At 42.2% G+C, this 15530-nt stretch overlaps 1 protein-coding gene across 1 annotated transcript in view; it reads left to right on the top strand.

The window, feature by feature from the left end:
- ABCC4 (ATP binding cassette subfamily C member 4 (PEL blood group)) overlaps positions 1-15530 on the top strand; it is a 191298-nt gene that overhangs the window by 152247 nt on the left and 23521 nt on the right. Inside the window, exons 27-29 of the mRNA XM_066621149.1 lie at positions 6177-6266; positions 6746-6918; positions 9569-9674. Coding sequence (XP_066477246.1) covers positions 6177-6266; positions 6746-6918; positions 9569-9674 — 369 coding nt within the window. The remainder of the gene's footprint in view (positions 1-6176; positions 6267-6745; positions 6919-9568; positions 9675-15530) is intronic.

Here is a 15530-nt window from a genome sequence, read left to right as displayed (position 1 = left end):
TAAAAGTTGGGAGTTTGGAAGTTTGCAGTTGGGGTCCTATAACTTCTGTTTTTCACTGTGGCCAGCACAGTGCCTTTTGCAAGCTTCGACTTGTACACTAGCTGCATCCATTCTTGTATAGAGAGGTAGAATTGCTTTTTTAGGTTCTAGTTCTTATTACTGCAGTGCCTTCTTATGGTTTATGACCACTGACATCCTATCAGGTGTAGATTTCTGTTCCTTGTGCAATGCAACCTACCACTGACTTTCCCCCCTAGCTCAGCATTTCTCAGACTATGGGTCAGGTCTCACTTGGTGGGTCATGAACCAATTTCTGGTGACTCCCACAGAGCCTCAAGGAAAACATGTGTGATGGAAAGATCAGATAACTAATCTCCTCAAGCTCTGAGGTTATTCAAAAATCAGATACACATGTGCCCCTGTATCCACAGGGGTTCCGTTCTGGAACCCCCTGTGGTTAAGTGAAACCATGGATATGGGCAAACTCCTTCCCCCCACCCTTCGGGGGTCAGTGAAGCAGATCTCCCCTTGCCCCGAAAGGGGGCGCACGTGAGGGTGGCCCCAAACCCAATCCATGGATAAGTGAATATGTGGATTGGGGGTCAGGGGATACCCCTTGCGGATAGCCGAAACTGTGGATATGGGCGAATGTCCGTCTCTGCAGTCTGGAGGCCAACTGCCCCCTCCTCCAGAAGCAAGGCTCCTGCTGTTCTCAGACTAAGCTCAGAACATGAAGAAAGCGACTTCTCGCTTCACGGAGAAATTGGAACTGAAATGCCTTATAAGGAATTTCACCATGAAACCAGAAGCTCCATTTTTTTTCACGTTCAGAGCTCAGTCTTAAACTTCTAATTGGTTCTTTGGATATGATTGTATGCATCTTGTATTTCTCCATCATTCTTTTGATGCAGCATTATCTGTTTCCCTGCCTACAATTTATAATTATTTACAGGTTTCATTTACTAACTTCCTCTCATGAAATAGGCAATTTTAATATAACAATCTGTGTCAGAAATGGTAATTAAAATTTATCCTTATCTGCTGTGCTGCTGTGGCAGTACACGTGTGCTGTTGTAATTTTATAACAGTTATGAAGATTTTATGAATTCAAATTTCCCATTTTGCCAGCCTATAAAAATAGATTGAAATGGAAAATAATCTTAACAATAATTTCAAAATGCATCCAATAGCACAAGATAATGTATTGTTAAAAATTATGAGCTTCTTAGGAGGGGGGAAAACCCAGTCGTCATAATGTTGTTTCTGGACTCTTTTGATCAACAGGTTTTGTAATTAAAATCACACAAGCAGAAGTTTTTTTTTGTTTTTTTTTGTTTTTTTTTTGTAAGTCAACCCTCTTGTAAATGAAAACACATACCTATTTTGCACTGTGCATTTATTCATCTCTGTTGTTCTTCTGGTCTTTTATAACTTAGCAGAACTTGCTTTAAAAATATTTTATTCAAAAAGTTCTGAGTGAATATATTGTATCTTAATACATTATGCCAGCTCATGGAAATCAAAATAGCTCGATAGCTCAAAATCTTGTCAGCAGTTAAAATTAAATTGTTTCAGAATAATAATTGAAAATGCAATAATTCTTCCTGTTGAAAACTGTAATCTTAAAGATTTAAATTTTAAAGATGTAAAGTACAGTGTTTTAAGAACATAGCTTCATTAATTACATTATCAAAGATCTGTAGCTTTAGTTCACTAAGGTTAACTATAGTGCGGGTATAACCTGAGAGTGGATGCAGTGGATGCTCTGCCTTTTCAGGTGAGCCACCTGGGATTCAGTATCAGCCATAGCCATCTGACTCCTCCTGCTTCTTCAAAACTGCACAGTTTACTGTGTTGTGGGAAGCAACTGCTTGAATCACCCCCTTAGTAGATGAGGCAGATAGATCCCCAAAGGACTCTCAACTTCAGACACCCACATGTCCAAAGCCTTGAGGGGGTGTTCCATGAAATTCCCTTCACCATAGTAGAGGCTCTGGATGCACACCACTGTTCTAAAGTACTCCCCCAGCACCAATGTCAGTCTAATCAAGGACCCAATTCTATTATCGTCAGTGCTGGCAGTACGTGGGTACCACCTGCTCTGGGTGTCGAAAACGTGCCATAAAGCACATTTGCAGTACCTAGAGAGGAGGGATAGCTGAAGCTGGGCCTCAGCACTGGGAGGCCACTGACCCACCAATGGTAAGTAGCACCACCAGGCAGCCGTGCAGCTTTTCGGAGTGGGGGAAGACATTCTGGAGTGCGGAGAGGGCAGGATGAGTGAGGGACCTGCCCAGGAGGGAGGTGGGACAGGTGGAGGCCTCCTCTGCTGGATCCAATCCCCAATGCCAGGTTGCAGAACCTAATATGGGGCTTCTCAAGTCTGCGCCAATGAAATAGCTGGCACAGACTTGAGTAGCCCATTGCGAGGCCTGGGCCCAAGTGAAGGGGATGAAAGTTCCCTTCCCCTGAGAAAACCTTCAGTGGCCTCCCTGGCCCTTAATGGCTGTAGCGATTTTGGTGCCACTGCACCCTTCTGCACCAGGAAGCTTAGGATTGGATTGCCCTGCACATTACGATAGAGCAGGGATTCTTAACTGGGAATATTCATGCCCCAAATGAACTATTAATTTGGAAAATTAACTATGACCATTATCAGTACAGATTGAGGCATTCTGTTCCTAGCTATTCATATGTAAAGTAAAGCCAAGTTATTAACATCTACTGAAGTCCTACTGGTATCTACCCTATTTTTCGCTCCATAAGACTCACTTTTCCCCCCCAAAAAATGGGGGGGGAAAGTGTGTGCGTCTTATGGAGTGAATACTGCAAAAAATAAAATAAACCTCCGCCTCAGCCCTGGCCCCGCCCCCTGCCCGCTTGCTCTGCTCTGCTTCCCCGGACAGTCAGAGGCTACTCAGAAGTAAGTCTCAGAGTCAGTGGGGCTCACTCCCAGGAAAGCGTGGGTGGGGTGGCAGTCTCACTGCACAAGCCCGCGTGTCTACTCAGAAGTAAGTCTCAGAGTCAGTGGGGCTCACTCCCAGGAAAGCGTGGGTGGGGTGGCAGTCTCACTGCACAAGCCCGCGTGTCTACTCAGAAGTAAGTCTCAGAGTCAGTGGGGCTCACTCCCAGGAAAGCGTGGGTGGGGTGGCAGTCTCGCTGCCCAATCCTGTGCATGCCTACTCTGAAGTAAGTCCCATTAGAGTCAGGGGGGTTTACTCCCAGGAAAGCCTCTCTCCCCCCCCCCAAGCCTGGAGCATCACAGCCTCTCTTTCCCCCCTCCACCCCAAGCCTGGAACATCACATCCTCTCTTTTCCCCCTCCACCCCAAGCCTGGAACATCACATCCTCTCCCCCCCCAAGCCTGGAGCATCACAGCTTCTCTCTTCTGCCCCCCAAACCTGGAGCATCACAGCCTCTCTTTCTCCCCCCCCCAAAGCCTGGAGTATCACAACTTCTCTTTCCCCCCACCCCAAGCCTGGAGCATCACAACTTCTCTGCAACACAAACACTTTCCCCCCTCTCTCACACACACAGGCTGCCCCCTTCTCTTACACACACAGATGCTCTGCCCTCCCCACACACACACTCACACAGCAGGGGAGGGGCGCTTTCACTCACCTCATCCAGCATCTGAATGTAAGCCCCCCCCCCACCACAAAGAAAAAACTGTCTCCTTGGTCAGAATGCCAGTGTTTGCTTATTGCACAAGCCCCAGGTAAGGCTCGGTTCTCACCATAAATCCAGAGGTTTGTTGTGTCTTGAGAATTCAAGTTGTGGTTGGACTTTCCACTTGTTCATTTGTATTGGAATCACGGAAGAACTGGCGAGGAGGTAGATGTGGTGTCAGCAGTGGCCCCTTTAAGGATAAGGCCTGGGCATTCTGCAGAGTGTGCTGCACAGCTGCAGCCATTGGAAGGCAATAGGGCCCTCAGGGATATAAGGAGTACCTGAGGCAGAAAGGGTTTGTAGGTTTTAAAGGAGTGCAGGTTGGAGGTAGGAGAGGAGACTGACTGGGTTTATTGAATTTGGAATCTGACTGTGGATTGTGACTGGACTTGGATACCCTGATGGATTTGACTGACCTTGGACTGTAATTTGGCTTATTGGTTCTGGACTCTGATTTGGCAACTCTGATTGATGGGACTGATTTACTTGGCATCTGTGGACTGGAACTGGACTCACTTTTGCTTGCTGCACTGGTGAGTTGCACAAGGGGGACTGATCAGCCTTAAGCAGGCACAAGGCCCAGTGGATTGAGATTTGGCAGAACATCATTGTAGCAGAAAGATAATGTGATCCCCTATTTGTGTGCACCTGCTTTTGTGAGCTTCATAAATTCTGACTCTAGCGATGATGAGTTCTTGGGGTTTCCAGAAAACTAGAGTACTCAAACCTTTAAGTCTCTCCATTTGTTAATGACAGTGATAATGGTTCTTAATGCCACTGTTGACTGCTGTTCACTTTACATGGTTCAAATGTTATTCTGTTATAGTTTATTAAATATTTTATTACACTATTTGGTTCAGAATATTTTTTTTCCTGTTTTCCTCCTCTAAAAACTAGGTGCGTCTTATGGTCAGGTGCGTATTATGGAGCAAAAAATACGGTAATAGGACTGGTGGTGATTATGATTTTGACAGTCTGGCAAAGGGAGTATGGGAATTTATTGGGCAATCCATTGAGGGTCTGTAATCATCGCAGCACTAGAACATCAACCCAGCCAGTTGTCAGTATGGAGTAAGCAAAAAATTGTCGCCATTACGATGCCAGTCATACTGAATGTAAACATTTCCACTTGTCTCCAGGACAACCAGCTAATCTCATATATTGAAAACATACAGGAATGTGGGTGCTGTACCAACACTGAATAGGGATGATGGAGGATGCCTTTGCAATTCATTGCACCATTGCCCTCCTATTGATCTGGCCCATCTGTCCAGCATTTTGTAGTTTGATATTTGTCCCATGATCTGAGGATGTGACAGTCACTGAAGTGATCAGTGACACTACCAGTTCAGCAATATCTTGACTTTTATCCACTTGATTTTTGTCACTTTGCTCTTTTGGCTGTTTTCAGTTATAGCCATGTTTCATATTTCAACCACATACTTTTTTGTCTGATCATCATTCTCAAAATTCCATGAGGCTCCAGCAGGAGAGGGCGACTTCAGGTGCTGTGTCCCTTTGATGTGGTTCTGGCCTCAACTACTATATTGGCACAACAAAAAGAGTGGGCTTGGTGTGCCACTTGCCCAAGCACCGTCCCCAAGCCCAACTCCTTGGGTGAAGAGGATAAAATGTGGCTGAGCTTGAGACCTCCACAACAAGCAAGCAGCCAAAAAAGTGTGAAGGGGAAGCTGGGGCATGGCTGGGGCCTGGCGCCAAGAAAGCTTCAGCCACAGTTTGTGCTGCAAATTTCCCTCTTAAAGCTGTTCAGCTTAGGATTGTCAAAAATAAGGCCGGGAGCAGCCATCGGAAGTTCTTCAGCCCTGTTAGAATTTGGCTCTCCCAGAGCTGTCAACAGCACTGCTTCCACTGAGGCTCTGAGACAGACAGACAGACAGACAGGAGGAGGCCTCAGAAGGCAAGGAACATGATGGGGGACGAGGCAGATCAAGAATGGCGAGAGAGGGAGATGCTGCTAACGTGCTAGGAGCATTTGTCATATGGACCACCCTTTCAGCAGCTCCACTTCTGCTAAGGTTTCACTTCTCAGAGCACTGCTGATACCTCAGCAGAAGCAGTGCTACTGAAACAGTGACCTGCTTGATAACTGGGGTTTCTCATAACTTGAGAATATCAAGATTTTACAGTTTCTGTTCTGTCATTTGTAGCTAATAAGTTTCTGTGTAAGAACAAAGTGCTTTTTCCTGGCTGTCATCTGCTTAATGATACCATTTCCTGCCTAAAGATGTCACTTTTGGTCCTCAGCAGGCATCATTAATGCTATTCAGCCAGTTATATGAAATGGGTTTGACACCCCTGGCTTAAAAGATGTAGCTGTTGAGTTGTGCTGCCTATGTTTATCTCTAACGTGTAGTTCTGCCCTAACTAGCTTTTCATGCATGTAAGAGACTTCTCAATCAAAGCAACATTGAGGTTGAAAGTTGTGCCGGAATTATCAGGACTTGGCACAGTGGAAACATTTTGAAAATTGATGTGTTATCTTCTAGGAGCCAGTTTTGTTTACTGGAACTATGAGGAAAAACTTGGATCCCTTCAATGAATATACTGATGAAGATCTATGGAATTCTTTGGAAGAGGTGATCTCTCTCTCTCTCTCTCTCTCTCTCTCTCTCTCTCTCTCTCTCTCTCTCTTTTAAAAAAGCTTCAGTTTTTAGTCTACCATGTGCATTCTTTATAATAATGTCCCTAATAGTTATACATACTGGGTCAGCTGTTGCACACCCAACCCTAATCACTTAGGGCCCAATCCTATCCAACTTTCCAGCCCTGGTGCAGCTGCAGTGCAGCCTCTAAGCAAGAGAACAAATGTTCCCTAACCTTGTGGAGACCTCCATGAATACCCTCCCACCGTAGGATGCCGCACAAACCTCATTGGGACAGCTACACCAGGGCTGGAAAGTTGGATAGGATTTGGCCCTTATTTATCAGAGTCATCTTTTTTAATAATTAGAAAAGTCTGAATCATGAATAGACTTGAAATTAAATATGAAACACAAGACTCATGCTGTGTTTTTTAGAATCGATTTACTAATTATTGGACATATTTCATCTGCAGGTTCAGCTGAAAGAAGCTATAGAAGAGCTACCAGACAAACTGGAAACGCAACTGGCAGAATCAGGATCTAATTTTAGTGTTGGCCAGAGACAGCTGGTGTGCCTAGCCAGGGCTATTCTCAAGAAGAATAAAATATTGATTATAGATGAAGCAACAGCAAATGTGGACCCAAGGTAACCCAAGATTGATTATTCATCTACCCCCCCCACCCCTTGCTGATGGATTTTTTTTTTGCAGAACGTGATTCATGAACAAAATAAAGTGAATGATCTCTTAATTTTCTTCACTCTTGTGGGTTTTGTTGGTGTTTATCCTTTAACTAGTATAGTTAAAAAGAAACAAAAGAGAGTAGCCCAAGAGACTAGGAGTACACAAGTCCAAATTCCCCTTGAGCCATGAACTAGTCTCCTTGTTAAGTCACATTTTTTCAGTTGAAAGGGATTCACCTGTTTCTCAAGCCCGCAACCCCTGAAGTGATGTGAGATGGGCTACTTTGTATATGAATGTTCCAGTAGTGCAGTAAAGCTATGTTCCATTGTCTAGCACCCTTTTGTCAGAACAGATATTCATTTTCAGCTATAGGCATGCTTCTTATCTGCCGGGGTTCCGTTCTGGGACCTCCCTGATGGATATCTGAAACCAAAGTGAGGGGAACTCTGCTTGCCTCTGGAGGGGGTGCATGTAGAGCCATATAATCTAGTAGTCTTTGCATGCAGCCTGGATGTATAAATTCATAATCTTGTTTGAATCATGATTCATTTTAATCACATCCTTGTGAGAGCAATTGTGTTCTTTGTGCAGGTTGAGGTGAAAGAGTGTGTGTGTGTGAGAGAGAGAGAATACCATTCCTTTAATAAAAATCATTGGCTAACACCTTGCTCTGACCAAGAAGTGTTGCTAGTTGTGGCTTTTATCAGGGTAATACAAATATAATGTAATTTCTAATTTAACATACTGGGATTGTATGTGTGTGCTGTGTTTTTTAAACAAACATTATATATTCAAATAGTTTTGCCTGACCCAAGTGTTGTAATATTGATTGTGGTGATAGCATGTATAGTGGTTGGGCACAGTTATACAAAATGTAAAAGATGCTGCAACAGCAACTTGAATGTCTTGGCTTGATTATCTCTTTCTTAGCATCTCCAGTGCAGCCATAATTGCATCATTTTAAGAATGTTACCACAGGTTAATATATGGTGTCATACTAGAATGCTAATCCCATAGGGGACATATTTGACACACTTTACACCAAGGTGGATGGTTTACTAACAATGACTGAGGCTGTCTGTCCACCTCTCTAGCTTTTCTTCTCACAAGGTCTTTTGGTAACTGAGGGCTGACTTAACTTGGCAACCTCAGCTGTGGTTTCATGGTACTTTCCAGATCATAGTCACAGTTAAATGTGACAACTTCAAAATAAGAGGTAATGCTTAACTATTTTTCATTGTAAACCCATTAAAACTATCTGGGATTGTGAGTAATCCTTCACTGTAGTTTTGATAATCAGATACAACATTGGACCATGGCTGCACATGGTTGCCCCCCTCATTGCTTCTCTGAATCTTGCTCCCTTCAAATTCCACCTCTCCTGATTCCTGAAACACAGTAATGAGCTGTCATGTTACTTATACGCACTTAGGGAGGAACTAGGAGGGACAGTTACCATTAACAAATAGATAAAACTTTTACTTTGGAGGATTTTTGGTATGACAGTGTAACCTGTCACATTGCATATTTACATAAAAATAAAGTATTTTATGGCATACGCATAACAGTTCTGTTGCCCTTTTTATAGACATTGGTTGTTTAATGCTCTTGTATTTCTTCTCTGACTGGGCAGTTGTAAATTCACTTAACAAAAATCCTCTCATTCAAGTGATTGTAGAAAATGATGGCTTTGAACTGACACTTGAAGTGGCAATAGAGAGCATTTTACATGTAACCAAAGCATTACCATTGGTAGTTGTCATGTGGGAGAAGAAAGGGGTTAAAAAAATTCTGATATGTTATGTGCGAACTTACCCTTTCATGGACATTATTAATGCCAACTGGAAGTCAAAGTAGCCCAATAATATTTTCAATTGCTCTGAAGGAAAAATGTGAGCAATTGTCATGCAGACCTTAGGAGACTTACCTCTTTAAAATCTGATTAACCAAGGCACAGAAAATTACATGGAAGGGAGATACAGTATTTTGTTCCATATTTAACCCATTTTTGCCTGACCCACAGGTGTACACATTTGGTCCTTGTTGCATATATGCAACTTTGGGCAGAAATGGCTTAAAAGAGGTTGGACATAGAGAGAGCCAGCATTGTACTTAGCAAGGATGATGATGAGTGGTAAGAAGATGTAGAGAGTAGCCTCTAAATTTTCTAGCTCTCTTTGGCTAAAACAGTCCCTCATGTTTCATGCAAACTATACTATTGTCCCTTTTTGTGATTTTTTTTAAAGAAATCTTTCTATATAAAAGCCCTAGGCATATGGTCATCTTCAGTGTGAGAGAGATTGAGATTTAAATGTTGACTGTGCTCTTGACATTGACACTATGGACGCCATATTTGCATACAGTCCTCTGTGAATAAGTACAAACTGTGCAATCTGTACAGCACAAAATTACTGTCTGGGTTAAAGATTCTTAAGCCTTCATCAACTATATTACAGTGTAATGGCTAAAAGGTAAGGATGTGCCCTATTGCCACTGTATAGACTTTACTTATTTAATTTTATGGTAGTTAGTGCAGAAAGGAAAACTTGCAAGATATTGAATGTGTTTGTTTCGTTGCCAGTCTTTCACATCTGCATGTGGTGTTTATTTCAGAACAGATGAGCTGATTCAAAAGACGATCCGTGAAAAGTTTGCCCAGTGTACTGTGCTGACTATTGCACACAGACTGAACACTATTATAGACAGTGACAAAATCATGGTGAGTAGCATGTTAGCAGCGTAACATAAAGGAAGTCTGTTTTTTGCATTTTAAGTTGACAAAGCTAGGCTTTGATCCTACTGAATAAAAATGTATGTATGGATGCTTACAAATATAACATTAAAAATCATCAAGGATTTTTCTCCTATGGGATGAACCCATTTTTCCCTGGTATCATATTGTAAATGGCAGATATGCAAGTGATTCATAAGCCAGGTAAGTTATTGGTCTTGCCTTTCTACCTGTGCTGCAAGTGAGCTGTCTGCCTTGTTTAGGTTTTTAATGTGGTGTATTTAACCATCTTTTTGGAGGGAAGCTGCTTTAGTCTGTTATAGCAAAAACAATAAAGAACATTTTAGCACCTTTAATAATTGCTGAAGAACTGAAATTCTTAGAAAACTTATACTAAAATAAATGTGATGGTCTTTAAGATGTTACAAGACTCTCCTGCTTTTTTCCCCCAACTCATCTGAACACTCATTTTTTCACCTTTTGCAAAGTACATTTAAAAAGAGATGCATAACTGCTTTAGGGCGCAATCCAAACTGCGCTGGAGCAGGCACCTCTGGAGCGCAAGTCTGAGGAGTGGAGTGGTTTGAAGCCGCTCCATTCGTCCCAGGGATGGGGGTTGGGATCCAGCATAACCACTGGGTCCCAGCCCCGCCCCTGGCTCTCTGCGTGCCCACCCAGGGGCCACCCATTACCCGCCCTCCCCCTGCCCAGATGTGCCTCCTTCCTGCCTCCTCTATGCTTCCCACGCCTATCTTCGCTGTTTGTGTCAATGCGGTGCGCTGACACAAGCGGTGGCGAGGAAGCCGCCATGGAGGCTTCTGCTGGCCTCCACGCGTCGGCACATTTAGATGTGCCAGCGCAGCTTCCTTCCACAGAGGTGCAAACGTACTTTACGGCATGTTTGCGACCCTCCCGGGGCACTTATGCTAGCCTAAGTGCCGGTTAGGATTGCGCCCTTAAGGAATGGGTTGGGAAGTTGTAACTCCACAGTGTTGTGACCAGCAGTTTCTGTGGCAAACTTGCAGAATCATTTTTTTTTTCCAGTAGAGAAATAATTTTTTTGAACAGAACATTGTAAGTGCTCCCTTCCAGGTTCCCTTCTCAAATGATATTCTGTCTGTATACAGCCTTCTTGGTTAAATTCATTAGTAAGAGTGATTTACAGTTTCCATGTACAGTTTCATATGCCTATGAAGTTCCCATGCTATGTAGCCCTTCCTTGTTCAAAGGTCAGTGGGAGAGCATGCTGCTTGTGTGCAGAAGTTCTGAAGTTCAGACTCCGACATCTCCAGTTAAAAGGATCTCTAGTAACAGTGCTGGGAAGGACCTTGGGACTATGGGGAGCTGATGGCAGTCGGAGTAGATGATGCAGGGCTAGATGGATCAATGGTCTGACTTGGTATAAGGGAGCTTTGATATGGCAGATTTTCTGTAATTTGCTGCAGTACGTCCATTCTTTTCAGGTCCACGTGCTCAGTATTTTTCTCCTTATTTCCCTTCTTATTTTTTCTCCCCCCCCCCCCCGAAAAATGAGAACCTGTCCACGAATGAAGATTGACTGATTTTTTTACTCTTACACATACTCTGTTATGTGTCTTGAAGTGGGTTTTATCCAACTCAAAATGTTGACTTGGCTGAGATCAGTAAAATTTTGGCTTGCAATTTTTTTCAATTCTGTCCTTTATGGGCTAATGTACCAGCTTCTGACTGATCCAGTACTGCCTGTGGAGGTTGCAGATATACTCACAAAGCTCAAATCGATAGGACTAGACACAGCAAGCCTAGGTATATTTGGTTTAAACTAAGTTTACAGGATTATCAAGGAAAGATTGCTTGATATTGAGCATCAAGGGCTATTCTGCACAGCTAACACCATATGTTCTCCTCTCTGTCTGCACGTCCCAGTCAGTTTTGGGAAACCGGCTTCTTTCTTTTATCATCTGCAGTGCCCACAGGCTCGCAGAGCATTCTCCCTTGCGAGATGTAATGCATTTCCATCAGCTCTGCTAGCGGGCAGGTTAAGTGGCATTCCCTACTCAGAAAGAAGATGTACCTGTGACAGGAACTGTGTGGAGACATTACAACATATATTTTTTTTTACTGCCCACTTCATGACATCCTTCTTAAAAACTATCTGGCTGCACTGCTGAATAAAATGCAGGGTTGGGAGGATTCGATTAAGTTACAATCTCTTCTTTCAATATTGGAAACTGACTCTCTCGACAAGGTTGCTAACTTTGTTTCTGGGGTACTGGTGGTACGGAATTCTGGGTCTTCTGCTACATACTAATTACTCTATCCCTTCCAGACAGATGCCTTTACTTTTCCTCTGTTTGCTCTGCTCCTGAAACTGTAAGCATGGCTTTGGAGGTTTGTCATTGACCATGAGGTGACTTTGGTAATTGTTTTTAGGCTGTTATGCATGGTTTCAATTCTGTTTTGTCTTTAAGATGTTTTGCCCCACTAGAGTAAGTTTGTTTCCATCAACAAACTTGAAGAGTCTTATTAGGAAACAGCCGTGACCTAGTTTTGAAATGTTTTACGTCCTGTGGGTTTTCCTCAGGTTTTGGCTTTAATGAGCTTAATAGTATGATTATCAAGTATAGCTGTGAGGCTATTCCAGTAAGGGTGTGCCCCCCCCCCCCCGTTTTCATTAAAAATGGTATAGTCTTAATGGCGGCTAATTGTTGGTTTTGATTGAATCAGTAGCTACAAAATACAGGAGGAAGACAAATTAGAAATCTCCTTTCTTCCTCAACTATTTGTTCTCTGATTACTGAAGGCAGTTTCTCTTTGTACTTCAGAATTAACTTGCCATTTCTCACTTATTATTATGCCCCTTCAGCCAATGGTTTCCAGCCGAAACCTTGAAAGCACATCTTCAACCATCAGCTGGATTAATTATAGGGTGTCTGTGCTGGTGGAACATTTTGAGGATCAGAGGCTAGTTTCTGTATAAACTCATTATGCCCTTATTATCCTATCAAGCTTGTATTAAAATCTTCTCCACAACCTTTATTAGCATTGTTTATTATCCCACGGTTATTGTCTATCTTGAAATCCCTATTTTTTCCATCTGTAGGTTGGGAATTCCTTGCAACATGTTTGAGTGGCAGACTGACATGAAGTTCATATAATAATTTTTGTAGTAGGTAAACATCATGTGGTGTTATTATTTAGGTTAAGTTGGGTATGAATCATAAAGGTATACTCCCCTCTGAAAAATGACAGGGAATAGACATTGCACTGTGATGGTTCCTTGCCATAAATAATTGCATAAATCTGATAAAATTGTTAATATATTTGATCAGTTGACATAACTTTGTTGCTTTTGAACTTGAGTTTATTTTTGCTTGGGTAAAATAACTGTGTCAGTCAATCCATTGATATGTATGTAAGGGGGCATGCCAGTATTTGTGGACCAAAGGTTTTGCTACAGAAAGGAGGGTGTTCTCCAAAATAAGTTCTAGTGCTTGCCTTTGGGGGGGGGGGAGTCCTGTTTCCCTGCTGTGCACTGTCACAGAGCAGTTATTTCACCATCATTTTTAAAAATTCCATTGATACCCCCCTTTTTTTGAAAGATAATGAGATCTTAGCTAGTCAGGAACTATGTTGTGAAGATGATGACAGTGCAATGACAAATAACTAATGGGGTTTGATACTGTGATGTTACAAAGGGTAAATGTTGCCATTTCAGAGTGACAGCAATGTTTCTTATATCATGATGCCCACACTCTGTATGGAAAAGGAATCCAACTGCTACTGTGGCCACTGCCTCCTAGGTCAATTTGGTAATTGTCCCAGTCTTCCAAATTGACATAAGTGGTATCCTCTTCTGTTGTCTGCAAACAGAACTGCAAAAATTGTAGATCTCTTTCAATTTAGCCCAAATGAATGCAAATCACATAAATAATACCTGTGCAGACCTCTATATAGTTTCTTTCATTGCATATTAATAAAGATTGAGAGCAGGGTAATGTAAATCACCCTGTTAAATTCTGTTTGAGTGTCAAGGCCTAGAAATTTTAATAGGGTTTTTGAGAGACCTTTAGTATACCTTACTACTACCGTACTCACTCAAATAGATCTATTTTCAGGGCTAGGAAACCAGTGCCCAAGTTGGCCAGCTTTCTCTTTGTTATTACTATAATTAATAATAATAATAATAATATACAGTATTTATATACCGCCTTTCTTGGTCTTTATTCAAGACTTTATTCAAGGCGGTTTACACAGGCAGGCTTATTAAATCCACGCAGGGATTTTTACAAATTGAAAGAAGGTTCTTTCTTTCAAGAACCACTACATTCAAGGTGTTACACTCCAATCTGGTTTAACATTCTGGCCTCCATCCTCCCACGCTCCGAGCAGATGGAACAGCTCAGCTGCAGCTTGCCAGCTGCTTCAAGGTCGCACGGTGCCGGTGGCCTCGAACTGGCGACCTTGTGGATGTTAATCTTCAGGCAAATGGAGGCTCTACCCTCTAGACCAGACCTCCTGCCCCTCCTGCCTCCTGCTAATTGTTTCTTTGCCAGATCTACAGGAACAATTACTAATGTTTTTAGTTTAATATTTAATTAATGGAATTGGTTTTTCTGTTGTTCAGATGGAATAGACTTCTTGTGGGGATAGAAAAATATTGAACACTAGCCCCATAGTAAGCTACTGGTCGGAAATTGGGCCCTTTCACACACTTAAATTTGACACCCTCATGTTCTGAGCTAATGTAATATTCTACTGAGAACATTGCCTCTCTCACCATTGTGGTTCAACAAGCTCTCTTCAGAATGTGGGCAGAATGTGGTTACCCGGTGTGCTGGGCGGGCGTTCTTATGTAGCAAGGTTTATCTCCTAAAAATCAGAATAGCAAAGTAAGTTGGGTAAATATCAGCAAACCAGTCATTGTATTCACATTCAGCATGTGCTCTGAGAGCAGATATAATCTTAGATTCTTCTGCCTGTTCTGAGAAAATCTGTAAGAGATAATTATAAAAAGCCATTTGACATCCTAGCATTGTAATTAAATTAAAAGCACTTAGTGATACTGTGTAGTGAACAGAACACACAGGGCTGAGTTTATTGCCAGATCTTGACAGTTAGCATAAACCAGTGTTCTCCAATGGATAGTGGACAGAAAATTCAACTCAGTTCAGGGTAATTCATTAAAATCGTCAACTCTTTTCCTGACAGAAGTTCTTCATTTCTTAAATACGGTGTGAAAAGGAAAAATTTCATCATTGTAGCTTTCTTTATTGCTAATACAACTCTATCATTTGGAAACGACTTCTTGTATTTCATCCTGTTGGATAGCTCCTGAACCCAGTATGTGTTCAGAAAAGCAGATGTATAACTCTTCCCTGCTACCACTTTGGAATGCAGTCAGTTGAATTGCATACGCATTGGACTGTTCCCCTATAAGAAACAAAAACTTTTTGCTTATTGAAAGTAAACATGACAGGGAAGAAGATAAGCTGGAACCCTCATCCTCAAAACTCCCATAGGCAAGGAGCTTTTTAGGTGAGAGAATATTCAAACAGATGGTCGCCTATTTGAAGTGGGTATAGTCTTGGCAGTTCTGTACTGGGTTCCTTTTCTGAATTTGTAGATCAACCTTTACTAACTTAGGAATCTGCCACAAAAATGTGTTAACAATCCTATAATTCACTTACAGCTTGATACCATCCTTCCTCCCACCCTTCCCTAATGCAACTATGCTCAAATGACATGCATATCCTTTGGGGGGGGGGGCAGTTGCAAAGGTCTCCTCTGAATAAAGGAACATTTGTAACAGAAAGGGTACCTTTCCCTTTACAGTAGCAGATCTCTTTACTTTACAGAGATGTG

The sequence above is a fragment of the Tiliqua scincoides genome, chromosome 3 (assembly GCF_035046505.1).
Source record: "Tiliqua scincoides isolate rTilSci1 chromosome 3, rTilSci1.hap2, whole genome shotgun sequence".
NCBI lineage: Eukaryota > Metazoa > Chordata > Lepidosauria > Squamata > Scincidae > Tiliqua > Tiliqua scincoides.
Note: the sequence above shows the minus strand (reverse complement) of the source record. Positions and strands in the feature narration are given on the sequence as shown.